Source organism: Podarcis vaucheri (genome assembly GCF_965113315.1).
Source record: "Podarcis vaucheri genome assembly, chromosome: 8".
NCBI lineage: Eukaryota > Metazoa > Chordata > Lepidosauria > Squamata > Lacertidae > Podarcis > Podarcis vaucheri.
This window is the reverse complement of record NC_138766.1, coordinates 48,640,458-48,668,435: the sequence shown is the minus strand read 5'-3', so window position 1 is coordinate 48,668,435 and position 27,978 is coordinate 48,640,458. Positions and strand designations below refer to the sequence as shown.

Here is a 27,978-nt window from a genome sequence, read left to right as displayed (position 1 = left end):
TACACGGCTTATTTTCAAGTCAAACATAAGCATTTTGAACTTTTGGACCCAACCAACTGTTCTACTGTCCTCATTCTCTAAGCTGTGCATTGTTGGAGTGGGGCTTATTCTTTTTATCTTTCCAGTGAACTGATGGACTGCTCATGCATTTTCCATCATCCCTTCTTAAATGCTAACCAGGGAAGTTATCTTGGTACATGGGGCAGCCATGTGTGTGCCATACATCTCTATATGCAAAGGAGCTTGTAACTGTTATATTCAGTTTTTCACTTGTGCTATTAAAACAATCAAACAAAAATAACTTACTTGAACTGTTTACTTCTTTATGTTCTTGATTTTTCATTCTTACTAGAATACTATCACTGACATACGTATAGTCCATGTCTACAGTCTCTGCTTCAGTTCTTGTTTGGATCCCTTCCTTTTAGGCAACAGAGTCACAAAATAATTATGTAACTTTTTTTAGGATACTGCAATCAAATACATATTTTAAACTTCTATACCAGAGCAAATACCAGGAACAAAAAAGTGCTCTGACTGTGGATCACATTTTAAGATTCTGCAAGAATCCTTTGGAGGGTTAGATCACACATATTCATTTAGTAGCGTTATCACTTGCAAGCTGCGTAACATGTAAGCTGAGAGATCTCTGATCTAAACCTCAGCATCTCCCATGATTCACCAGGCCTGAAAATATTCTTCAAATCATTCTCCAAAACTAGTCTATAAACTTCCAAACACTTGAGGATCTATCACATAAATGACACAAGCAAATGTACTAACTCAGTTTCATGTTAGCAAATGAACTATTACATTTGAGGAAGCAACCAACTAAAGTCATTAGTATTTTTAAAAAACCAAAACAAAACTGAATGAGCCTCTCTTTCAATGAAAGATATAATACTCCCTCTGTGAGATGCAGGCAAACTGTCCTGAGTAAGACTCAAGAAAATCTGAGTATCTTTTTCTTAATGAATTATCTTTCTATGGATAAACAATTTCCACTTGCCTTCCCAAGCTGGTAGAATTATACAAGAGAAACTCAGAAACTGCAGATCCGAATTGGCTTTCTAAGCGTTTGCAAGACCAGGAACTAAGTTTACATTTTTCTATCGTTTCTGAAACTAACATTACTTCAAATAGGAACCATTCTAGTCTTGCTTTATTTTGAGTAAAGCATAACAGGTTAATAGCCATAAATAATATTTTGGTTTGTTCTGGGAGCTTAGTAATAGTCATACTATAAGATTGCTTACTTTTGCATCTATCAAAGTAACATCCATTTTGTATTGGGAAAGGTCTGCTCCTGGGTCTATGCTCCACTGCACATTTTCCAAGGATGAATTATCTTCAAAAGAGAGAATTAATTTGTAAAAGAAATGAATGTTCTAAAAGTCTTAGAATTCTAAGGATATGCAGATCAAAAAAAGAGACAAATAGTGACTATTCCACTAATAGTTGCTATAAATTTCAAAGGTATCCTCAAGATCGATGAAAAAGTGTAATAGCCCTGGAATTGGCGCCACTATTTTTCTTTTCATTACTGTGAATAGAAGGGTGGCTTTTTGTTTTAAGGCTGACTGAGGCGAAAACCTTGCGGAAATCCACTCCTTTTGCCCTGGCTGAAGCAAGTTGACAGGATTATGGATGTAGCAGACACTCGCTACAGATCTGTCCCTAATGGGTTATGTAGGATCTCTGTTAGATGATGGTAACGCCAATAAAAGGGCAAGACAAAGAACACCAATGTTCTGATATTTCAATAATATGATGAGTTACAAGGTACCTTGTTCCTTGTGCAGATTTGCGGCTTTTTTCACTCTGCAAGGATTTGGTTGAAGCACAGATGCTGGCTCACCTACTGCAGTTTGTAACCGTATCCTCTTATTTGTTGGTTTATGAACACCAGCAGCCTACCGACACAATTACAATGTTAAAAACCTTTTGGCCAAATATTCTGTCTATGCTGTTCATAATTCATATTAGCCAGCTGATCCCCCACCCTAGATCCCCCATCCTAGAAGTACAAATAAGTAGCAATAAAGTTCCACCGGCAAATGTTGCATAACTGTCACGTGAACTCTCTCTTCAGCAAAGAAGCAAAAGAAATGCTACCGTTCCCCGAAAAAGTTCAGGTGATTATTTATGCTAGGTAACAGTGTTGCTCCCAAACTTACCTCCATATCTTCAGAGGTGTCTGATTCCAGGACGTCATTTGGTGGATTACAAAAGGCAGTGATCTCTTCTTTTATTTGTACTTGAGGTTCTCTCTCCAGGGATGCTTCCTGTACACAGGGATCCTCTGGTGAATCTTGGCTCATTAGATAACCAACGATGGTTTTAGATGAATAATCTTTCACTGGTGGTTGAAAAACATCACAAAGAGTTGCCTGCCTCAGCCTAGTTTTGGAGGTCTCAGCACTTACATGGCTTTTTCCTTGACAGCGAAAACCCGAAAAGCGATCAGATAAATCTAAAGGCTTATCAGTTATATTATCTCTATTGATAGGAGGATTGTCTGCATGGGAAGGGAAGGCATTTTCTTTTTCAGAGCTGATCACATGCCCACTCCTTTCATCAGGTTTCTTCCTTTTAGGGCACCGGCTGCCTAATTGTTTCTGTGATGGAAGAAGGTAGTCACTCTTGCCTGTCTCATCTTTATCTAAATGTGTGTTGGTCACACATGTTATGGGCTCATCTGCATTCTGTTTCAGAACCACTTGCTTACCGGTTGGAGCCTGGCTGATAACAGAGGTTATTTCAGTCCCAGGGTTAAGCGGTACAACAAAAGCAACATCTTCAGATACTGATTTCACTTTCTCAGATCTAGAATAGGAAGAATTGTTGATGGAGTTGTTTTTCAGATTTGACTTACGTCCTGTTGCTAACACAGAAGAGGAAAGACTTGTACTGAGGCCCAAGCTGCTCTTCTTCACATTTGCAGAGGCTCCAAAAACAGGAGAAGGTACCTTAGAATCCCAGTCTGTAAGTGGAGAAGCGTCCTCAGGTGGATCTGAAAATCTGAATAGTTAAAAGTTAAAAGTTTTTTCCCCCCGCTAATGAGAACTAGTACAAAAAACCAGTCCATTGAAAAAAGTAACATCCAGCATAAAACTCCAACTGTTATTTAAGAGAGGAATTAAATTATCACTCCCTTCTGAAAGGCTGGATTTATTGTCCGAAACATCAACATAAGCAGAGCTGGACACACTCCACACTAAGAAAACCCTGATTTTGAACAAAGGTTGCAGTGTAGGGTCAATAGAGGTAAGGATGAAAGGTAAGTAGGTTTGTTCAATATCCTGCTCAAAGATCCTTGGGTTTCTGAGTCTTTAGCACAAGCGTAAAGAACCTTTGGCCCTCCAGATGCTGGAAGGCCCATCAGCTCCAGGTAGCATGGCAACAGATGATGTGAGATATAGTCCAATAACAAATGGAGGTCCACAGATTCCCCATCCATGCTTTAGCAGATGCTGCCATGAGGTTTTAACCTTCTGTCCATGCTTATTATGCCTTTTTGTAATACATGAAATAGGACCTCTGAACTTTTAAAGAGGTAAATGGTTTATTATTTTAGAAACTGCAAATAAAAACATTATAGGGTGTGTGCATAAAAAAGAGACACCATAAGACCAGGATTGGGGTTGAGGTTGAATCCTGACAAGACAGAAGTACTGTTTTGGGGGGACAGGAGGTGGGCAGGTGTGGAGGATTCCCTGGTCCTGAATGGGGTAACTGTGCCCCTGAAGGACCAGGTGTGCAGCCTGGGAGTCATTTTGGACTCACAGCTGTCCATGGAGGCACAGGTCAAATCTGTGTCCAGGGCAGCTGTTTACCAGCTCCATCTGGTACGTAGGCTGAGACCCTACCTGCCTGCAGACTGTCTCGCCAGAGTGGTGCATGCTCTGGTTATCTCCTGCTTGGACTACTGCAATGCACTCTACGTGGGGCTACCTTTGAAGGGGACCCGGAAACTACAACTAATCCAGAACGTGGCAGCTAGACTGGTAGCTGGGAGTGGCCGCCGAGACCATATAACACCGGTCTTGAAAGACCTACATTGGCTCCCAGTATGTTTCCAAGCACAATTCAAAGTGTTGGTGCTGACCTTTAAAGCCCTAAACGGCCTCGGTCCAGCATACCTGAAGGAGCGTCTCCACCCCCATCATTATGCTCGGACATTGAGGTCCAGCTCCGAGGGCCTTCTGGCGGTTCCCTCACTGCGAGAAGCCAAGTTACAGGGAACCAGGCAGAGGGCCTTCGCGGTAGTGGCGCCCTCCCTGTGGAACGCCCTCCCACCAGATGTCAAAGGGAACAACCACCACCAGACTTTTAGAAGACATCTGAAGGCAGCCCTGTTTAGGGAAGCTTTTAATGTTTGATGTATTACATCAGAGTGGGGAAGCCCAGCCAGATGGGCGGGGTATAAATTATTATTATTATTATTATTATTATTATTATTATTATTATTATTATTATTATTTGGCATATTACCAAGTACTTCTATTCAGAGTACAAAATATTGGCAGGGAAACCATATTAATTTTTCTTATTACATGACATATATTACAAATTCAGATATTGTCAGAAAATCTAAGTATGCTATTTTCTAACGGATTATACTCTTTCGAACTAAAATGTGGTAAGTTTTCTTCACTATTATATTAAATATGTTATAATACATTGCTATAATAAACATTTCTACCAAAATTTATTCTATGAAAGTCCATTTAGCTTCATATGTAAAATCTTCATATATTTTTTTAAAAAAGAAAATTCTAAGACTTACTCCAAGTTGTCACCATTACTTTTAGGAAACACATGAACCAACTGTTGTCTGAAATCTCCCTGTGCTTTATTCCGAGGTTCCTATGAAATAATAACACCACTTTACATTTTGCAACTTCTGGTATGGCACATTTTTTAAGAAGCTCAAAATGCACATTCATATTTAATTCCGTGGCCGTGAATTAGCCAGGCCTATGTTGACAGAACAATCAGCTTGAAGAAAAAGTAGAGGCAGGTCTGTATGCAAACCCCGGATTTGGTGAATGGAAGAGGAAATTGAGAATGAAGCACCTGGTTGTGCATGTAGTTATCTGTCAAATTCTGGATATGCTCAGAAAAGCCTGCTTCTTTGAGTATAGTTCCTTGAGCTGGATTAGTGTGATTGCATTCAGCTTATCTGATATAATTTTATTTAACCAATTATGTGCTGAAGCTATAGCAAAGGGATCACATTAAATCAAATCACTGCAATGAATGAGTTATATTTCACCAACCAAGAAATATGAGTTGCAATTCTAAAAGATATGATTCTATACCACCTTCATGCAATTTATTTCCAATTTACCATGCAAAAAATAAAAAATGTTCAGCCTTCAAAGACATAATAAGTATACAAGTGCGGCATACATTTCTGAAAACCAACATTAATTCCCAGTAATGAAAAATTTCAAAATGAACTGTAATTTTCATTTAGTTTTTGACACAACAAATGGGTAACAGTGATTACACAGCGATTTATACACAGTCGATTGTCTCATCTGCTGTCATTAGCAGTTGGTTGGTGGTACTATTTGCCAAATCGTGAGACAAAATAAGCAAACGAAAAATTGGTTTTCCCTATGAGAGTTTATTTCCCAACTAGATTTTTGTGGCAGATCATGAAAACAATACTCACAGGCTCATCAAGGCCAAGTGTTTCTGCAACAACTGCTGCCAAGGCAAATGGTGATCTTGTAGCCGTGCGCTCTCCTGCTATTTTTTCATCTGTACAAATGGAGAGAAGAAATCAGTAACTCAAAACATGCATGATAAAACATATTCCACTAGTACAGATAGGATTAGGTTTAAAAAAGAGGTCCATAAATTAAGAATTGTGTAATAATAGAAGTATGATTTCTTCCAAGGCAATTAATTCAACAGAACATTTCTGAATCCTTGATTTTTTAATTTTAAACCTATTTCTTGAATGCTCAAGCTAAGAAACAATTTAGATGAACATAATAGTATTTAATAATATGCAAGTTTGCAGTAGCCGTCTCTTGAGGTTCCTGGTTTCTATTCAACTCTTCCCTATAGGTTTGGAGGGGGAATGGTTTCCTCATAAGAGTCAGCAAAATGCCTGGGCAAATGGGCAATCTCCACGATTCCTGAAAGGGCTGCTAGTCCTGGGTCATATGTCTCCTCTAACGAAGAATAAACAGACCAAAGGACCGTAGAGAGCACTTTTCACACTGAGGGTTTTTCTTATTTATTCAATTCCATTCATGAATCGCTCCCCATAAAATACCTCAAAGCATCAAACATCAACAATTAAACAATTCCATATGCAAAAACAAAACAGAACAAAATTCAGATCAAATACAGATATGAATTTGGATAAAGATCTCCACTAAAAGCTTCATTTATTTAAAATATTTATAAACTGCTTAATTAAAAAAACCTCTTAAGCAGTAAAACAAGAAAAATCTTCAATTATACAGAGTGATTACCAAGGAAAACTGACTGTACTCTTTTCCACTATCACTAACTTAAATATATAATGGCAAAACTTGCTAAATTTACGTGATACTGGGGAGAGCTGTGGGTCGCAGGTATCAGCCACCAATACTTCTTCTTCAGGACAGACATCCCTTTGGGTGGATGAAAGAGGGATCTTCCCAAGCTCTAGAAAGAGAAAAATAAAGGTCATAATCAGATATGATACAGCATCTTTATAAAATGAAGTTTATTTATGGCATCCTACAGCAATTCCTCCTTAATATAAATGGTGGTTCTCTGCCTTGTGCTTGATCAAGAGCTGCCCCTTGCCTAGAGGTATTCTCCCCCATATTCAGATCCAGAAACAGAGCGAGCAACAATGCCCAGCTCAGGAGCAGCTCCTCTCGCACAGTTTTCCCCTCTGACAACTGACCTGATGGGAGTTAAGACTATTCCTTGTTATGGAAACTCTAAAATAACTGGCTCTCTGTTTGTGGGTATGAGAGGATGGAAATACTTTTACTGTCCATTAGGTGGTAGTCTGAGACAAGTTAGTAAAGAAGCACTGCTACCAAAAATTCAGAACCATTTCCTAGAAGGAAGGAAGGATTTGGAACTGTATATTTTTATATTGTATAAAGGGGTCCCCCTTCAAACTGTAATTATTCTTAATATTTTTAGCAGGGAAACAGATTTTGAAAAAGCGTACTCCGAGGTCTTCCTGTCTGTTCCAAATCTGGACCCTTTTGTTCTGTGTACTGGACATGTCTATTCTCCAGTTTTCGGCGCAGTTGATTAACCATTGAAAGTGACTGAACAGGTGAATCTGGAACGAACTCTTCCATGTATTGCTCTTGCTCCCTAAGAAAAACGGACAAAATTAATGTGAAACCTAAATACTACAAAAAACAAAGTGTTGATCTGTCAAGAGTGTATTAAGGGTCACTGGGAATTGGTATCTGAAGAAGTGTGCATGCACATGAAAGCTTATACCCAGAACAAACTTAATTGGTCTCTAAGGTGCTACTGGACAATTTTTTTCGCCTTCATCAGACCAACATGGCTACCTAACTGAATCGGGGAATGTAGCCTTAGAGAAGGCAGAAATTTTCCTTTTAAATTCTAGAAAAAGAGTGGCACTGCCACTTAGAACAGGCATAGGCAATTTCCGGCCCTCCAGATGTTTGGGACTACAATTCCCATCATCCCTAGCTAACAGGACTAGTGGTCAGGGATGATGGGAATTGTAGTCCCAAACATCTGGAGGGCTGGAGTTTGCCTATGCCTGGATTAAAAGGAGGGAACCTGGCAGAAGGTGCTAATAAAAAGGCAAGTGGTGGACAGAACAAAGAATGTCTTGGCAGGTTGAAGCTAAAATAAGTGGCTGAGACATTGGCAATGAAAACATAAATTATAAACAAAAGATCAGGGAATCAGTGGGACTATAAAGGAATAGCTGGAAATGACAACAGGCTCATTTACCAAACCTTTCACAAGTTCTGGTTTGGCTTACAGCCTAGCATATTTCGTAGTTGCCAGAGATCACTCCTTTTGCTATGATCCCTCCCACCAGTCACCTACAGGCGCTGGAGAACAGAGGTAGAAGAGACTCTTATATTGTCCTGGAGTAGCAGAAACACCAAGTCTCTCTTTTACTGTTTCCATCTGCTCCAAAACTTAACAGCATGGTATGAGATACACTGCCTCCTCACTTCCCTCAACTAGAAGACAGTAGGATACATTTTTTTGTAAAGTGCTGGGATGTGGAGCTACTCTGGTATCCAACTTTTCAGCACTCCATGAGCAACTCCTTCCCTCTCAGGAAAGGGAGGGTGTTACACTGAGATGGGACAGGGTTTATCTGATTTATTGTGGTTTTGTTATCGTCATTATCCATCACTTCCTGGACAAACCTTTCCCTACATCTATTTGCATAGGTACAAACAGGAATTATACTTACTCTATCTTCTCTTGCATCTTCTGAAGCTGTTCAGAAATCTTCTTATTTTCATCCTGTAAATTGTTTCTTTCATTCACTGAAATATGCAAAAAAATGAAGTAACATGGCAATTTCCAGTTGTGTTTTATTTCTTCATCAGTCTTCTTAGGAAATCCATTAGATGACTAAAAAACTCACTTGCATGTACTTGTACTCCAATACATTTTGTTTTCATTCTAAATAAAGAGTTCCAGCCAAGTCACTAACAGAATTTTATAAATGCAATTTGTAACTTAATTACATCAGACTGATTAACTGTGAAATCCAGCAACAAATTACTTACTAATTGACTTTTTCATCACATGAGAATATTGCTCAATAGAAAGAAATGAGACTGGTGATGTAAAGGAAAGGACATTTTAAAAAAGTACTGGTCCTACTGTCTCGTGTGATGTTTGGAAAGATGTGCCTTTTATCCTATCCTTGACCAAAGTCATGATGCTATCCAAATTAGTGAGCATTTGTGAGCTATACTCCCTTCACAAGAAAGTAAAATAATAGTTTATATCCAGGAACTTTGATTCCCTTTAGAAGGCCCCTGAACCTAAGATGTAGAAGAGTTCTCCATTTGTCTATAAGCAAAGTAGCACAATAACATTAAAGGGAAAGTGGTAACATTACAAAATTTCAATGAATCCAACAGTATCTGATCAATGGGAGGAAAATACATCAACATCCTCCACTCTTCAAACAATCAACATAACAATTGTATAGCAGAAACACTGTATAATGGTGCTAGCAGAGCAAACACCTCCAGGAGACCAAAGCAAGTCAAGTCAAACACAGAAAAGGTTTGGCTCCTTCCCCTCTACCCTACCCCTCTATTTATAAACCAAATATAATCTGGGTTTGGGATGGAATCTTTAGGCATCTATAGCAATAAACAGACTCTGGCTCAATTCATACACCATAGCAAACCACAGCTTGTGCTTACCCACAACGCTGTTTTGAGCTGTCAAACATACGGTAAATACAAATTTAGAACTATTTGTCTCCTATTGTTTTCTATCTGTTCAGAACTATGATTTGCTCTGGTTTCTATAGTGCAGCAGCTTCTTGAGGCAGAACAATTCCTAACTCTGTAGTGCTGCTCTGCTTCTGTTGAGATGATGGTTTGTCACTGGTTTCTGAATTCAGATGCCATGGCAGACAATTGGTACAAGCTGTGTTTTGCAAATTATCTTCAAACTGTGATTTGATACCTTGATTTTGTGGTACCTTCCCTAACCATGGCTTGTAAACTTCCATAGGTTTGGATGTAAAAACAAACCATAGCTTGGCAGGATATACCTTTGTGTGTGAGCAAATCTTATCCAAAGAGCATAGGAAAAAAGCACTTCTCTATATTTTAACTTATTATATTAACAATTTTGAAAGCAAGAAGTGTTTTATTAGACATTCCAAAATTTAAGAGGCTAACAGTACAATCCCACATATTAGGTACAATGGAGCCTATAAGTATAAGCCTGTTTGGGGAATGAATGGTCAATCAGACATAATGAGCATTTTCTGTGTACAACGTGGTATTTAAATATAGAAAAACTAACTATTACTGACTCAAGAGTGTGTGATAACAGAGCACATGCAAAGAGGTCCCATTATTATGAAATGACTCAAGGAAGATAAAACTCACTCAGTTCTGTAATCAGCTTGAGGTTCTGTTGCCGAATATTTTCAAATTCCTGCTGTTTTTTCTTCATATGCTCTTCAGTTACTGCACAACGATCACATAATCCTGCTCTTAACCTATAGAAATTAGAAGATAAAGATATGTTAGATAAGCATAATATTTTTTTTAAGTACTAGATAACTCAGGGCACACCACTGATCTATCAAAATTTCAAAAGTAGGAGGTTCCTGGCTTAGCTTTTGAAAAACAGGGGGGCCAAAGTATTTACTTAATTGGGAACCACTGCACAAGAGGCCATAAATGTCCAATGGAAATTACTCCTTAGTAAGTGTGCTTAGGATTACAACCTGAAGTGGCATAGATGATCTAGAATTTTAAAATCTTGGCTATCAACCATTCTTATTATTATTAATGTGAAACACCTTTTTTGATACATGGCAATCAGAAGCACAATTCTGATTTTACTATCACTTCAACTTCTAAATCTTTCCTATCTGCAGAACAAGAAAATTGTTCTGGATGATCAAGTTAGCATACATCTATTTGAACTTATTTCTTGACACACACGTCATACAAGGTTACATGCTTCATAGCACTGAATGAACTTCCAAGTCCTTGAAAAAATTGTCCAATACAAATCAAAAGGCTTTGATTTCAAAACTCAAAATAGTCAGGGAGAGCATCCATTATCACCTCTTCCATTCAGTAAGCTGTTTACTACTCAGTTTGATATAGAAGCAGCAAATAATAATCTAATCAGCAGGGCTTTCAAAATAAGAAAAATTATGGCTAAACCTTACCATCAAAATGGGGTAATTTCTACTTACCGATCTTCTAAAACTGTAATCGTTTCATGCAATGATTTTTGTTGCTCTCTAAGCTGCTGGTTTTTGGTGTAAAACTCTTCGAGTCTTTCTGCATCCCTAAACATATATGAAAATTAATTTACAGCAATTGTATATGTGATATATGCATTTTCATTAAGCAGAAATCATATTAAAGTTAACAAAGTAAGAAAACTGTGCTAACCAGACTAATAAAACGACTCATCTGCAGTACAAAGCACATTACTCACATGGTCACAGTTCCATTGGCTTCCACTATAAGTAACATGAATTTGACAGAGGAGAAGGATGGTGCTTGATGGAAGAGGGAAGTGGTAGCATAGTACAACAAAATTATAGCTATTCTGCGCATGTGTTTTCTGTCAAGGAAAACTTTGCATTAGAATGGGCTGCAGGGAATTATTAAAATGAGAACAGATAACCAAATTACAGTGCAAGCCTATGCAGGTTTTCTCACAAGTCCCAGTGTGTTCAGTGGAGTTTACTCTCAGGTAGGAGCATGCAGTTGTGAAACCTTAATGAATAAGAATGGTGAAGTTGTCCTACATGCATGGATAGGATGCTCACAATTTTTTTAAAAAAACAGTATATAGGGAGGTTTAACAATTTCTTCCCCTTAGCTGTGATCCCCATGAACCCCCTGCAACATGGAAATGACCCTTATAAAAGACACTCCCATGGTCTCAGTGAAAATCAGAGTCCCTTATGCTCAGCATTAAAAATAAAGAAGATTGATGCTACACACTACACATTTAATATAATGTGTGGTAGTTATGTCCCAGATTGGTTTATAGAGCAGGGAGAACATGGTGGAATCAGATAAATAAATAAATACAGTCGTACCTTGAAAGTCGGACAGCTTAGTTCCCAAATGTTTTGGCTCCCGAATGTTGCAAACCCAGAAGTGACTGTTCTGGTTTGTGAACTATTTTTGGAAGCCAAACGTCTGACGGGGCTTCTGTAGCTTCCGATTGGCTGCAGGAGCTTCCTGCAGCCAATCGGAAGCCACACTTTGGAAGTCGAACCGACTTCCAGAACGGATTCTGTTCGACTTCCAAGGTACAACTGTAATAGTCTGGCCAAACTATTATTTGATTAATTTATTCAATTTATATGTTGTCTTTCTGAAGGAGCCTAAATTAAATGCAGTGGTGGCAGCACTGCACATTTACACATGGCATTGGCCTGATCTTAGAAAAGGGGTGGGATGGAAGGTCCACATCTAATAACAAACGGGTGTGCAGGTGGGAAATGTACAATCCTCTTTAGCTCTCTGCAACTCAAGCAGTTCAGGGCTGGTTTTTGTTAGATTTAGTCAGTGGCAAGAAAACAAACACAATTTAACTAATGCAAGAAGGATTTTTACTAACAATAACTGCAATTATGTGAGGATAACATGGAAGCCATATTAACTGTAGCAACAACTGATCTGGCACCTCTTTTTAAATGCTGGCAGTCAAGCTTTGAGAACAACAGACACCAAATATAAACACTTCTATTCAAAACTGGCTGGAGTGTGTAGTAGTCTTCCAGACTTGCTTCAGAAGCTGCTATATCTTAGGGACTTAAGCTTGCAGCTCTGCTTTGAACAGCTACTGGGTGGCATTAGGCAAACCAGTATTTCTTACTCACATGGAACAAAGGGAACCTTACAGCGATACTGAACTGACAGTACTTTAAACAATAGTGCTATCCTGCTATCCTATGTGTGTTCACTAAGAAGAAATTCTCACTATATCCAAAAGGGGGTTGCTTCCAGTTAAGTATGCACAGAATTCAGATCAAACAAACACTAAATAGGATTTCCAGCTTGAGTTTCTCACACACAAACCTGAATGCCTGTTATAGGCATAGTGATTGTGCCAGTAAAGAAAGTAGCCACCTAAGACAGCATAAGAAATGCACAAAATGACAATTGAATGCAATCCACTAATCATGCATAAAAGTCCCTCCTGTGGCTCAAAAAGCTTCCAATTTTAGTCTAAAGCTAGAATTTATTCCAAAGCTAAGCAGCAGTTATATTACATTAAAGCCGAATTTCTAAGCAAACTTACCTGAGAGCAAATGGCATTAAACTCACTCAGACCTACTTCTGAGTAAACATGTTCAGGCTACTTTGTTGTAATGATGTCACTTGCTAGGAAATATATGTCACTGTACACAGAGTATTTACTATGAGTGAAGCATGGGTAGGATCACTTGGTTATAAGTACACTCACATTCTAAGAACGGAGCAAAAAGTGTAAAAAGAGAGAGAAAATAGTGCATGATGATCATGATGCTGCTTGACAAAACTGACAGGCTCTTCAGCTATGAAAATAGCCTTCCTAATGAGTGGTCCCTGACCCTGCATTTCCAAGACCATTAGCCTCACCGCTGAACCAGGGTGCAGCATAAGGAGCTCATTGTCTGGCTGGTTATCAGTGCTGAAATATTAAACCTCAGGTATTCAGAAAGAGTTGGGGAGAACAAGAACTCCTATAGAAGACTGTTATATCTACAATGCACTACTTGTAGGATGATTCCAGCAAGTAATAATTAAGCCATTTAGCTTGGTATGTATTAAATCTCAAGAGAAAGTCATCAATAATACCCATCTTCCACCAACTCTGAGCTGAGGATGGAAACTTTTTAACAAGGAGATATACATGACAATATTATTCCAAACACAATCACTCTATAACAAAGTTTAAATTGAAGTTGGAGTACAGAAATGTTTTTGGAAATTTGTGTACAGGCTGAAATGAACTTAGCAGATGTATCTCCCCGCCCCCCCCCCCAACATTAGCAACTTTATCCTATACAAGTTACTTAGAAACATAAGAGGCCTGTGGATTAGGCCAAAGGACCATCTAATCCAGCATTCTGTTGTCACAGGGAAGCTTGAATGCAGGGCTTGAGTACAATGATACTCTCCGCACTTGTGATTCTTAGCCACTGGCGTTCAAGGGCACACTGCAGCCCAACAATGAAGGCTAAACACAGCCTTCACAACTATGTGCTGTGTGAATAAGTACTCCCTTTTGTCTGTCCTGAATCTTCCAGGGATTTAGTATTATGAGAGGTGGAGAGAAAAAATCCTCCCTATCCACTTTCTCCACACCTGCCTAATTCTTGCCCACTTCTATCTTGTTTCTCCTTACGCACTTTTCCCCTACACTAAAGAGCTCCTTTGCTCATAGGGAAGTTGTTCCAGCCCCTTGATCGTTTTGATTGCCCTTTCCAAAATCCTTTTCAACTCAACAGTAACATTTTCAAGGGGAAGCAACCAGAGCCGTTTGCAATATTCCAAGTGTGGTATCGCCATAAATTTGCGTTAATGGGATTCTGATACTGGCAGGTTTTCAATTCCTTCATAATAAAAGTCTTTTTCACAGCAGCTACACAGTGGGTCAACACCTTCATCAAGCTATCTACTACGACCTTGGGTATCATTCCTACTCAGTCACTGCCAGTTCAGGCCCCATTAGTGTATATGTGAAATTAGAATTTTTTGGCCCCATGTGCATCACTTTACATAAAATTGAACTTGCCATATTACTGCCTATTCACCCAGATTGGATAGCCCTCACATTCACAATCCCTTTTTATTTCAACAATCTTAAACACTAGTCTCAATAATGATCCATTAAGAGGTTACTTTCTACAACTTTAAGTTGGAGAACTATTGGAGAACTATTTATTCCTATTCTCTGCTTTCTGCTGCTTAACCAGTTACAGAGCCATAAGCGGACCTCTCCTATTATTCCTTAACTCCAAAGCTTATTCAAGGCTTTGACAAGTGACTTTATCAAAGGCATTTTAAAAGTACACCTATATCTACATCCTTGCTGATATTCTACAAGGTTAGTGAGACAGGACTTACCCTTGCAGAAATCATGCTGGTTCTGCTTCAGCAAGATTTGATGAATTTAGAAGTTCCATGAGACTTGTTCCAAAGAAAGTGTGCATAGTACTGCAGTTTTAACGTAACTGATTGCTAAACATAAGAAATGTTGCCTCTATTACAATCCCTGCAATATTATCCTTAACCTTTTGCTTTATCATTCCTAGAAAAGGAGATAGTAGGCTCTGTCTGAAAAACCAGCCTCTGAGGACCAGTTAGTAAATGCAACTATTTCCATCAAATTAAGAATTATAGCATATGAGGAGATACTTACAAACACCTTTCTGTTTTCAGCTTGGTGATCTTTGCCAGTAATCCTAATGAAAGAGAAACAGAAAAGCAATAATTTATATTTTGAACCTCCATATACAAATTAGTGAAGAATAATGTCTTTATATGTATATGTAGAAACTACCAACAAATGCATACATTTGGAGCTAAATTATAGGGTTATTGTTCTGAACAAGTTATTTCAGAAATTTATAGTTTGTTTTTCAGTTACTTCAGTTCTCAAAAGAAAGTAATGAACCAATGGTTCCTAGGATGCTGTCTCCAAGGGTAGCCCTGAAAAAAAGCACATTATAGAAATCTAGCTAAGAAGTTGCTAGCACTCCAGATGGAAAAGAGAATTGGTGCAACATGAATGCAAGAACTATTTCACTCTTCTGTTTTGCCATCTCCCCTTGGTCAGGGTTCTGGGCATTATTATTTTTTTGGCTAGTTACTAAGGCTGGCCGAAATTTATTGACCCCGGTAATCAAGGCTGTTACATTCCTGAACCATAGCTGGAAGAATGGTGACTACTGATTGCTTTAAAAAAACTAAATTCATCAGAGCTCATGCTTCTGTTTTGAAAGCAACAGTCATACCACACATTAATGCCATGTCCCATTACAGAAGAAAGGCAAAATAGAAAATGCATGAAAATGACTTCAAAAGAAAAATTAAGAGCCCTCCTTTCCTGTCTTCCCTTATCTCTTTAAGCACTCAAATATGCTTGATCATGTAGATCAGTTAGGAAATAGTTTTTCTTAAAATGTGGCTGCAATTTGGCAAGACAATTAGATACTGTATCTGGAATTAAGACCCCTAATAAAGTGTTCTGCTTTAATCCTTCTCCACACCCATCAGAAGGAATGAGACTGCACAACAATGAGGCTCCTGTAAGAACAGGTAGTCTGTTTGGCACAATTTTTGGTATTTTAACACTAGCAGCCTCAGTTGCTACTGAATAAGCTGTACTACGAAGGCAAAACTATAGTAATACTACTTTGCCTGAATTCAGGAATTATCAGAATATTTCAGAAATCTTTCTGGAGCAATCCTAAATCAATAAATTACAATTCGGGTATGAAGTCTGTTGTATAAATTCTGAAAAATTATGTTTGTTTTGCAGATCACTAGAACTTTTTATTTTTTTTCTCCACTATTCTCTTTCAATAAAACAGACTGCCTCATAACCCATCAAAGATGTAGTATTTGTGCTTAAATCATATTAGTCCTAATGAGATTTTTTAAAAGTAAGTAAACTTGCCTTAACGGCGTTACCCTTGTGTCTTCCCAAGAAATGTATGAGAGACAGAGAACACAGACCAATACCCATTAAATGCATGGCAAGAGTAAGATTTACCACTTACTTATATCTGCCAGCTTGCTGCGCACACAATTTTCATTTAGGTTAGATTAAACTGAATTATAACCTATGAAATTCTGCAAAGGGTGGAACTACACATTACACACATTTCCCAAATGAGTGTTTACTGTTCAACAGTAATGTTTGGATATTTGTGAGGGAAACTGGAGGGTGAGTGGTGAAGTGTCTTATCCATGCTCATCCACTGATTCTCCTCCACAACCCTCTTCCCAGTACTTCACACACATATCCACGTCACCCAATTTGATTTATTTCAGGTTTCAGAGTTGGATGCGTGTGAAATGTTGGGGGGGGGGAGGGGACGCCATCGGGATGGATTACAAGGGAAAGGTTTGCCACCTCCTCCCATAAAATCTTCCCTAAAAATTCCTCCCTTACACTAACAAAATATATACAGTGGTACCTCAGTTTTCGAACATCTCCGTTGATGAACGTTTCAGAACTTGAACGCCGTAAACCCAGAAGTAAATGCTTCAATTTTCGAACGCACCTTGGAAGTCAAACAGCAAACGTGGCTTCCGCTGAGTGCAAGACCCTGAAGCCTAGCTGTCAGCTATTGAGTTTCAGTTTTCGAACATTTCGGAACTCGAATGGTCTTCTAGAACAGATTATGTTCGAAAACCGAGGTACCACTGTAGTTCCATCCTTAGCATAAGGTTTTTCATAACCATGTTAACATCCTGTGCTTTTATTCTGATAATCAGGCTTGTGAGTTCATCATCACACAACAATGGATTTGTCTAATTCAGGGGTCTGCAACCCACGGCTCCGGAGCCACATGTGGCTCTTTTACACCTTTGCCGTGGCTCCGGGGCGGGTACTAGTGAGGGGAGGAGGCGCATTGTGCACCCTGACACTCCCCACTGTGACGGGCGCTGTACTGGCTGTGATGTCGCATGGGGGCGGTGCGTGCGTTAGTCACGCACCGTCCCAACGTCACCTTCCCGCCCGCTGTCAGATTGCGGCTCCGGAGATATATTTGTTCTTTTTGTCTTAAAGGTTGCAGACCCCTGGTCTAATTGAAGCCATGAACCAAAGCAGAGAGAAAAGTTGTGACATGCAATGAAGGTTGCGTCTGAAGCCTAGGCATTCAGCACTAAGTGTAGTATGCAACTTATTAGACTGTATTTTCCTCCAAAGCATGTTGTTAAAAATTAGAAGAAACATAACATTATCATTTGATTGCTTTCTTGGTAGCACAAGGATGAAGTTTGCACATGGAAAAACAACAAAATGACACAGTACAACCAGTGTAAGCACCAGGCACTTATTTCTCTGACTACTGTCAATTTTGCTGGCATTTAGAATTCAAAATTCATGAGTCAGCTTTAATTCATATTTATAGACCTCAGGAGCAAGTAAAGTCCAGGCAAGTCTGTGTTTGATGTGTCTTAAATATCACTGTACCCAGTTCTATAGGAGGGACCCCACCTTTTGCAAAAATTAACTATCCTTCAGGCATGTCTTTGATGTACTCATGCAGCATCTAACTTTACTAATCATTGTATAGAACATAGAAACAAAGGTTTAGGCATGAAAAAATCTGCCTTATGGCAAGGCTGCACTGACACACCCATAGTCAATCTAACTAGATTTATTCAGTGTCATTTATTTCAGGGGGACCTATTTCCAAAAATATACAGGCCTATGTATTTTTGAAATGTCATGCCCAAGTTTTTATTATTCCCAACTGCAAAAGAACATTAATTAGACACATTTTTTTTAAAACTTAAGTTTTCTGTTATTTGGCTTCATGACATAAAGGCACTCCTTAGATTGCAAAATCCTGAGTTGATGATACCTCAGTATGTGCCTCACTGACGACATTCCACCCACTGTAAAAACTCAGCTGAAGAATGAACTGAGCCAAAAGGATTAAAGCTAATAAACCTAGTAAGTTCAGTAAATGATTTGTGGCCTACAGAAGGTAAAATATATTGAGGAAATTACTATGCCTCGCACACCCCATCTTTTATCAGCAAGGAAGTGTATTGTTGAATGCATTAACCTGGGCTGTTTTAATTTTTCTATGTGCAACATTCCCAGATATCACTTTCTCTCTTAGATTTTAATCTGGCCTGCTACAATCCTTGGTATCCCTAGTAGCTTGGACAGCGTTTTCTGCAACAGGCAAAACACAGTCTGTTATTTGGATGTATCTGTTCCCCAATACAGTGGTATGAACTTAATTCGTTCCAGAAGTCTGTTCTTAAACCAAAGCATTCTTAAACCAAGGCACACTTTCCCTACTGAGCCCTCCCGCCGCCGGTGCCCTTCCACCATTTGTCTTCCGAGGCAAAGTTCACTAACCGGAACACCTACTTCCAGTTTTGCGGAGTTCGTTGCCTGAAATTTTCGTTAACAGGACTGTTTGTAGACCGAGGTACTGTATAGGCTAGTTTGCTAGGTGAAATCAGCTGTTGGTTTTCTTCCTGCCCTTTAAATATATTTGTTGCTTTTACCCATTTTTAATTACCGTATCTTATGTGTAAACTGCCTTGAAACGGCAGTTTGGAAGGCAATTAATAAATTAATTGTAGTAATAATAATAATAATAATAATAACAACTCTGATGTTGCCTGTTAATATTGCTGGCATTCCTGGGAATGATTTGCATGATTCTGTCTGCATATAGAATGCAAATGCATGAAGTCTCACAGCTGCTACTTCTGGCATGTGTGCATGTGTGCAAGATATATCTCCTGTTATGAGACGGGGGCTGCAATCTTATAAGACACAAGAATCTATGTCCAAATGAAAGGGACTAAGTTCTCACTTAAAATGCGTAGATTTGTTCTGCATGATTAGCTCCATCAGGGTCTCCATAAGAATCTCTTGTGGTTTCATTGTCACTTCTACATTCCAAGAACAACAGCTAGAAAACACTTATCATGTACACCATACACCTTGCTCAATTTCTACATCATAGATACTCTGGTGAGGATTTAGACTGGAAACTACATCAGCATTCTGCAAAATATTAACTCTGTTTCACAGCTCATTGTAAAAAATCCAGCAGGATAAAGACTGATAAACCAGAAAATCTTATTTTAAGATTATTCAGTTCCCAGAGTGTTCAAAACTTCAGTATGTCTAGGTACAAAACATTCTGCTTAAGCAACTGAACATTGAAAAGATCAGGTCTAGTCAAACAATATCAACTCAACATCAACCCACATTCATCTGTAATTATCATACACACCCCACAATATGATTAACATCTTGCTATGTTTTCACCAAATGTTTTCTGAACAAGGCACAAATACCAGCTGATCAAGAGCTAATTATGATGTATTTATTTGGTAACCACACTGGCCTGTTATAGATCAGCAACCATAATATTACCTTTTACTTCTTTATCGTGGCATTCCTTCAATTTGGACCACAATTCCTTGAAGTAATCAGGAGCAGGTTCTGTGGAGTTTGGACTTCCACAAGTTCCTCCAGAGGTGCTCATCTTGTGTTTTCTGTTTTGAGTGTTTCACTTGTCTTTATGCAGTTCTTGCTGTTTGCCACTCTTTTAGTTTTACATCACACCGCTGATTTATTTTAAAAAGAAAATTAGATACCTGCAATGACAGGTTGAAAACATTTACAGTGTATGACTTGCAACAGTTGGGAAAACACAGCTTGTTCCCTTAAGCTCCTTTTCTTCCAGCAGGGGAAGCAATACGGGGATGTATTATTCTTACATACAGGTATGCATGTTTGGTAACAGCATCCTTTAATCTTCTAGTTCAGGAAGTCTTTCTTTTGTCTGTATGCTACAATTTTATTGCCTTGTATTGTTTTACTTGCTGATTGTTTTACTTGCTGATTGTTTTACGGCATGCTACTGTATTCTACTGCATAGTTTCCTTTATGGCATGTTACTGTATTCTACTGCATAGCTTGCTTTAATATAATGCGGGGGCCTTTGGGCTGAAAAGCAGTACATAAATGAAATGAATGGTGATGATGATGATACCCTTGTATAGCCTGAATAGTAATTAGCTCAGGCTAAGTGGCCTTGAATTAACTTGTTTCCTCTGGAACCTGTAGCCTAGTGCCCAGGGCATCAGGTACAGTGGTGCCTCGCAAGACAAATGCCTCACAAGACGAAAAACTCGCTAGACGAAAGGGTTTTTCGGTTTTGCGTTGCTTCGCTAGACGAATTTTTTCCTGCTTGGCAGGGGGTTGGACTCGATGGCCCTTGTGGTCTCTTCCAACTCTATGATTCTATGATTCTATGAATTTCCCTATGGACCTGCTTCGCAAGACAAGAACGTCTTGTGCTTTTTCCTTAAAGCCGCTTGAAGAGGCGCAGTTGCGACGGACCGTGCTTCGCAAGACGAAAAACATCGCAAGACGAAAAGACTCGCGGAACGAATTATTTTCGTCTTGCGAGGCACCACTGTACAAGTAACAACAGTCTTGTGGCACTTTTAAAAACTAATACAATCACTGAGGCATAAGACTTTAACAGATGCATGGAATGCACAGTAGTCTATAAAAGCTTATGCAATAATAAATGTATTCATCTTTAAGGTGCCACAAGGGTCCTTGTTGTTTTTGCTGCAACAGAATAGCAGTCATCCATCTGTTAATAGGTACAAGGTATTTTAAGGTAATTGAAAGACTGTTTCCAGTACATGACATGCAATTTCCTTCTATAAGTACCAATTCACACTGTTCAGAGACTGAGTTGCCACGCCCTCACTTGGTGAACATGCCTCACTTCTGCCATTTTTCTGTGGAAGTGAAAACCAAGCCTAAGACCATTTATTTTAAAGTTCTAAGAGTACATTTTACTGATATTTTAGGGATAGTCCAGAAGTTCACCAGCAGGTGCACTACTGCACCCAGAGCTCAGAAACTGCTCACGCTTATGAAATTCCCAGTTGCAAAAATGCGCCTAGAACTAGTGCTTTTTTTTCCTTTAAAAATGTTTAGGGGTACTCTCATTTTCCTACTCATATTGAAATACTGCCCCTCAATGAGGCCAAACTTAAGATTCACAGAATGTTTACGGGTATGCGTCCCTTTGCATACCCCCAGAAAAAAGCACTGCCTAGAATAACTGGAGTTTCCAACGCTGCTGGTATCCAACAATGCCTGAAAGGCCACATACTCCTGCTTTTACTGACACTCATTTCAGTGCAATATTCCCCCTCCGCCTCCATTTCAGAGCACACGATTTGAAGTTAAACGGATCACAGTTGAGCTTTAAAAATCTCCCTGTATTCTCGACATCTGGCAGTTAAAGAGTAAAACAGATAAATAAACTCCCCCCGCCCCATATCTACCTCACAGAGCTCCTGCGCCTTCAACACAACCCAGAAAGCTATGGGTTTGTTTTGCAGCTTCAGTAGCATTGCAAGAGGCGAACATCGAACAAGATGCAGGGCAAAGCGATAAAGGAAAGTTCTTCAACACGTGGCCCGACCTGAAGCTCTTAGCCGGCTACCCGGCTGGTGGGGGAAAGAAGGAAGAGAGGAGGGGGGAACAAAAACAAAGCCTCCACGTGACACGCGGACCCGCCCCCGGAAAGCGCAGCGCGCTCCTTCGGAGTTTGAAAAGAGCGGCTTTTTCAAAAGGGTGATAGGAAGGGGAAGAGGAGGGTCCTCTTTTTCTCCGGTTCACGCGCAAGGTGGCCTCTCCCCCCCCCCAGCTCCCGCTCACAAGGCCCAGCCTCGAAACCGGAGTCGGACCAGTTTATAGGGTGGGGGTGGGGTGTTCCTTGTTCCTGCTCCCGCGCTGAGGTCGGGCAGGTTTAACCGCGGGCGGCGGCTGGCTCGCTGTGGCTGCGGAGGGACACAGGGCGGCGGATGAATACGGCCGGCCGGCCCGCTTCGAGCCGTGGAGGAAGAGGAGGCTTACAGGAGTCGGAAAGAAAGAGGCGCCGCGGGAAAGTCAAGCGGCCGGCAGGGAGCTCCGCCTCAGCCGGGCGCGCTCTTGTTACCTGAGGCAGCTGCTCGGTGGCTGGAGGCAAGCGGCGGGAAAGCGAAACGGAAAGTCGGAGGGGTCATACTTGGCCGCCGCGCCCGCCTTCCGACCGGCGAGGAAAGCGCTTCGTTTTCTGTTTGTTCTCCCCCGGCGCCTGCGACCGGCTCGGCCGAGGTGCTTTTGGCGGGACGGAGCTGCCCCTGGTGGCCGGAGGCTGAGCTGGCGACTCTCCTGCTCTCCGCCTCTGAGGGGGATTTCCTTCCCTCCTTGCCAGAAAAGACTCCCCTCTTCCCGCTTTCTTCCTGGCAGGCTATTTGCTGGCGGACCATCTGAAGTAGCGCAGGAAGATCTGAACCAACCTACCCCCCGCGCAGGTCCATATAGCTCAGCGTAGTCTGCACTGACTGGCAGCAGCGGCTCTCGGGGTTTCAGGGAGACGATATGTCTCGGGGTTTGAAACTGGGGGCTTCTGCACTCCCGGCGGATGCTTTGCCACAAGAGTTACCGCCCTTTCCTACTTAAGGCACTTTTTCCTCACCATGCTTATCTAGTGTTTGCCCTGGTAGAGAAGCAACGACCGGGGGGGGGGTGCGCGTAGGAGAGAACCCAGCAACTAGGAGTCACAAAGCAACTTAAAGCACCTGCACTTATTTTTATTGGCCATTTTTGCCAAATCAAAATACTGTCAGTATTTTGCAAACGGGGTGCTTCAAACAGAACAAATGCCATAATTTATTCATTACTGTTTATTAGAAACACTAGTTTAAAGTTCTTCACCCTTTCAAGTTGGACTCTTCAATTTGGGGCAGCAAAGTGGGGAAGGGAAAAGGAGAGGCCTGGGAGGGGGCATTATTCCTTCTTCCTCATTGGGTAAAGTAAAGGGACCCCTGACCATTAGGTCCAGTTGTGACTGACTCTGGGATTGCGGCGCTCATCTCGCTTTATTGGCCGAGGGAGCTTCCGGGTCATGTGGCCAGCATGACTAAGCTGCTTCTGGCGAACCAGAGCAGCACACAGAAATGCCGTTTACCTTCCTGCCTGAGTGGTACCTATTTATCTACTTGCACTTTGACGTGCTTTCAAACTGCTAGGTTGGCAGGAGCAGGAACCGAGCAACGGGAGCTCACCCCGTTGTGGGGATTCGAACTGCCAACCTTCTGATCGGCAAGTCCTAGGCTCTGTGGTATAACCACTGCGCCACCCACGTCCCTCTCCCTCATTGGATAAACAATAAATAGGGGGTGTGAAACTGAGTGTGTGGAAAGTGCTCACCTTTGGAGGTGATAAAAAGAACTGGAAAGAATGTTTTCAATGCATTCATTTAAGTTTTGTGAGATGTGCATACAACTCTGTTATACGGATGATTCCTAGTAAAAGACTACTTTCCTGCAGAGATATGCACTTTATCTATCTAAGCAGAAAGACATTCAGACATTGACAGGTGTTGCACAGAGCAAACATGCTGTGTCAGAATATAAATGTTGTTGGGATCTAGATACTTCATTTCTCCCTCCTCAATAAAGTATCATTCTTATGAACTATGCAACTTGCTACTTTCCTGGAATCTGCTCTGCTTGTTTTCATGAACCCTGAACTCTGGGGGTTTGATTAGAGCACTGCACAGTGGTTAACCCTGATCTGCTTGCAATATTAACAGAAAATGCTCTCTGTAACTACAAGTGAAATTATGCAATTGTCACTTGAACCTAGCTGTACTCCCTAGGAATGTTCCTTAAGCTAGCTTCTGCTTAGACTTCTAAAGTCAGAAGCCAAATTGGCTAGTAATAGAAGAAATTTAGGCCAGTGCCAAACTTTTTTAAATACACTCTTTCCTGCAATGTCACATTTCAAACAAAGTTTGTGTAAATTTCAATTTAAAAGGAGCAGTAATTTTTGGTACTTGTCCGAGGTAAAGAACTGTAAGGTACTGCCACTGAGGGATATAGGGCATTCTTTTAATTTTTTTGTTTGTGTGATTTAGGTTTAAGATACTTCCAAAGTCTCTAACATTTAGCCCCTAGCTTTTAGTGAAGAGGCCACAGCTCATGCTTTGCATGCTGTGAAGTCCCTGGTTTAATCCCTGGCATTTCCAGATAAAAGAATGTTGTGGCATCACTTGCACAGCATCACAAACCATAGTTAATTACACTTTGTTTGTTTTGTACCAGCCCCATTAGTGTGCAGAGGAAACAAACCATGATCCCTGATTTAGCATTATATCCAAACCAGGCCCTGTGGTATGTTTCACTCTCAAAATACCATAATCTTCCAAGATTTGTTCATGGCTTGCTAATTATGAGAGAGAGAAACCATTAATTCTGCTTTGTCCTTACAGTTAAGTCACGGATCATGTTTTGTTTCCTCCACACATCTTCAGGGGGCGAGCATAGCAGCCCAGAAAGGCACAATGAAGATTATTATTTATAAATAATATTTTGTAAAATATAACACAACATATAAAATGTAATAAAATAAATATAAAACATATTAACGGCTACTAGTCAGGGCTACACACTACCTTTAGTATCAGAGGCAGTATGCCTTTGAAACCAGTTGCTGGGGATCATGTGCAGGACACAATTTATTGTGCTCAAGTCCTGCTATTCAGGGACATCTGGTTCACCATTGTAAGAAAAGAAAGATGCATTGGATAGGCCTTTGGTATGATCCAATAGGGCTCTTATGAGAATCCTCCTAAGCATCTTCATATTCACCATGTTTTACTATGATGCGCAAACTAGGTCATTGTGGAATACCTCTACTAGAGACCCTGGCAAGATACTGCCATTCAAAATAGACAATAGTGGGCCAGATGAACAAATAATAGAACCTGATGTAAAATAGCAGAATGTAGTGAAAGTGAACATGAATACTAAGGCATCATTGTAATGCAGTGGTTCCTAAACCCCATTAAGCCTTTGAAAATTGCTGAGGGTATTGGCAGGCCATTTAATAGTTTTCTGCATGCTGTAGCAACTGTAATGTGTTGTGCTAAATGCTGTAGGGTTTTTAATAGCATTTTTGCAGACACACTGGATTATCTGAATGCAGTTTGCAGACCACGGCTGGTCTGTGGACCACAGTTTATGTAGCACACAGTTAATCATTTCAAATGATGCAACAGGTTCATTTTGAACTGTTGATATCAGAAGGCAATGATGGCTCCCCCCCCCCCCGTGTGTTATTCACTCTGGGTGAAAAGCACGTTTGAGGGTAGTAAGACAGAAGCTGATTTTCAGGAAACTGTTTGCTCTGACAGGTATCCCCATTAAGGAACCCTAACAAACTTCTAAGGTAATTTCCTACTGCTTTAGTAGTAAAAGTTAGTAATCCCCAAGATTATTGTGGAAGGCATTCATGGAAACAGAATGGTGGTGGGTGAGACTATGTGGATGACTACTCAAATATAACATGAAACTACTGTGTGAGGATACCTATGGATAATTATCTAGGGTTAGTTATCTCAATACATTTTATAATGATCAGTGATATTAAATAAACATTAATTTGTTGGTTTTGTTACCATCATTTACTCTTCTCTAAGTGAATATTATTTTAGCAGAAGGCTTTAAAAAGTTATAAGTTCTCATGGTTCTCAGTTTTTGGTTTAAATTATTTTTGTATCAGTTCATGCAGAAAGCATATTTTGTTGCTGCTTTATAGCAGAGCTGCATGCCAAAATATTTCACTTGTTATTATGATGAAGATACAGTTATAAGTCAATATTGAAAAACATCCTTCAGGTGAAACCATGATTGTTTATGTTCCCAGATGGACTTCTAACTTTCTTCTTTGAACAGCACAACAGCCCTCATGCCATAGAAACAACAATCCATAATCTACTGAAATGAAAAACTGATCTGCCATACATTCTGGGGAGCAGCTCCTGTCCCCATTATATAAAAGGCATGTTAATTACACAAAGCTGATAGCATGGATTTTTGCATGACAGCCGAAATGCTGAAAACAACTTTCAGCTGAAATCTGGGATTTGAGGCAGAAAATCCAAACTATTTGCTTTACATACACAAAATCCGTTTTCTTTTTTAAAAAAATCTAAGTTTTGCAAAACAGCAAATAAAAACACACACGCAAGCTCATTTTTAAACCATAGCTATAAAACACACAATAAATTAGGTAACTGGTAATTTACTGCCGTTTACTGGTGGTACCCCAAATGTGCTTTGCCTACAAAGTTCTATTACTTTGTCATACAGTACTTTTATATGAAGAACTATTAAGTGCAGATAATAGACAAGGTTTTATTGCATGTTAAATAGATTCAGGGCCAAACAGAAAGCATGTAGCCCTGAGCACTGTGAGTCTTACCCCCACATGCTGAAGGACTTGACTCAAGCCAGCACAGTGGACCAATATAAGAGCAGGGTAATCTTGGCTCAGGATCTTTCCTTCTGTTGCGAACTTTTCCTATGCAGTAGGAAACTTGGGTACTAGGAACTGTGTATCGCGACCATTTGGAATACATACAAACATATTCTACTTTCCAAAATATACATTAATTAAAAAAAAATATAGTATAAAGAGATTTTTTTTAAAAAAATGAAAGCTCTCAAAATCTAAATGTGTGAAACAAGTAAACTGGATGGAAGTCAATAAATTTCAGGCGGTCTACTCTGAATTTAAGTTAGATACAACTCATTAGTTTTATACTGATGAGAACATATTTTCCCAAACATTACAATGATACTATCTAGCTGTGCTTTGTACACTTAAAGGCCTGTTAAGTCTGCCATTCAGTTTTATATCAGTTGTTATAGTCACCTGGCATTCTTCCAAGAAATAACAAAGATAACTGTTCATCAACTTGGATATGCACACACCAAGCTGATACTTCCTCTGTGAGATTATGCTAGATCTCACATAATGCACTGAGCTGTTAAAGTACTTTAAAACATAGCCCACCAGGTACCAATATTTTACTTTTTACTTGCCTCGTCATTAGAAAAATTCCTATTGATTTTGTAAAAATTCCTATTTAAACCAAGCTCTCTTGAGAAGAGAAACAACTAGAGGATTTTCTATTCTCCTTTTAAAATCCAGTTAAAAGGGGGATAGGAAGAGTCACATTTACTTTAAACAAAAGTTATTTTGTCCCAACAGGCATGACAAAACCTGTCTTCATTCCTTTCTATTCAGCTCAGCCAGTACAGGACTTCGGTTCAGTAAGTTAATCAGTTACCAGATTCTATAGCCTTTGTTTTCAAAGTCTAATTCTTATTTGACATTGTTCCTGGGAATATACTGAGATCTATATCCCTTGGTTTTAAACTGATCATAAAGGTGGGACTACAGTTTTGGTAATCCTAATTTTGGATAGCCTCTTCTATTTGTTATTTAAAGCAAATAAGGACTTGACCTTTTAATATGCATATAAATTATGGCTATGCCGTATCAAACTTTGGAAAGATCATTTTATGTGCTAAAATATTAAATTATTTAGGGGGTTGGCAGTGGAAAGTAAAATACAATTTTAGCATATGCATAGCATTTACCATATCATATTTCCATTGTGAGATTATTGTGTTCACCACA

General features: G+C 39.7%; 1 protein-coding gene across 3 annotated transcripts in view; it reads right to left on the bottom strand.

Moving 5' to 3' along the window:
* Positions 1 to 19,980, bottom strand: part of RBBP8 (RB binding protein 8, endonuclease) — a 31,448-nt gene extending 11,468 nt beyond the window's left edge. Inside the window, exons 1-15 of one of the 3 annotated variants that reach the window (XM_082234796.1) lie at positions 19,846 to 19,980; positions 15,121 to 15,163; positions 11,191 to 11,319; positions 10,943 to 11,038; positions 10,119 to 10,231; positions 8,447 to 8,522; positions 7,196 to 7,347; positions 6,571 to 6,672; positions 5,684 to 5,772; positions 4,790 to 4,869; positions 2,876 to 3,021; positions 2,178 to 2,359; positions 1,787 to 1,913; positions 1,257 to 1,348; positions 307 to 421 (exon numbers count right to left, since the gene is read on the bottom strand). In XM_082234796.1, the coding sequence (XP_082090922.1) occupies positions 307 to 421; positions 1,257 to 1,348; positions 1,787 to 1,913; positions 2,178 to 2,359; positions 2,876 to 3,021; positions 4,790 to 4,869; positions 5,684 to 5,772; positions 6,571 to 6,672; positions 7,196 to 7,347; positions 8,447 to 8,522; positions 10,119 to 10,231; positions 10,943 to 11,038; positions 11,191 to 11,319; positions 15,121 to 15,163; positions 19,846 to 19,957 (1,654 nt within the window). In that variant the 5' untranslated portion in view covers positions 19,958 to 19,980. Of the gene's footprint in view, positions 1 to 306; positions 422 to 1,256; positions 1,349 to 1,786; positions 1,914 to 2,177; positions 3,022 to 4,789; positions 4,870 to 5,683; positions 5,773 to 6,570; positions 6,673 to 7,195; positions 7,348 to 8,446; positions 8,523 to 10,118; positions 10,232 to 10,942; positions 11,039 to 11,190; positions 11,320 to 15,120; positions 15,164 to 19,845 lie in introns of all 3 variants that reach the window. The other 2 variants (XM_082234794.1, XM_082234795.1) reach the window with 2 other exon arrangements.
* Between the last annotated feature and the right edge of the window lie 7,998 nt (positions 19,981 to 27,978).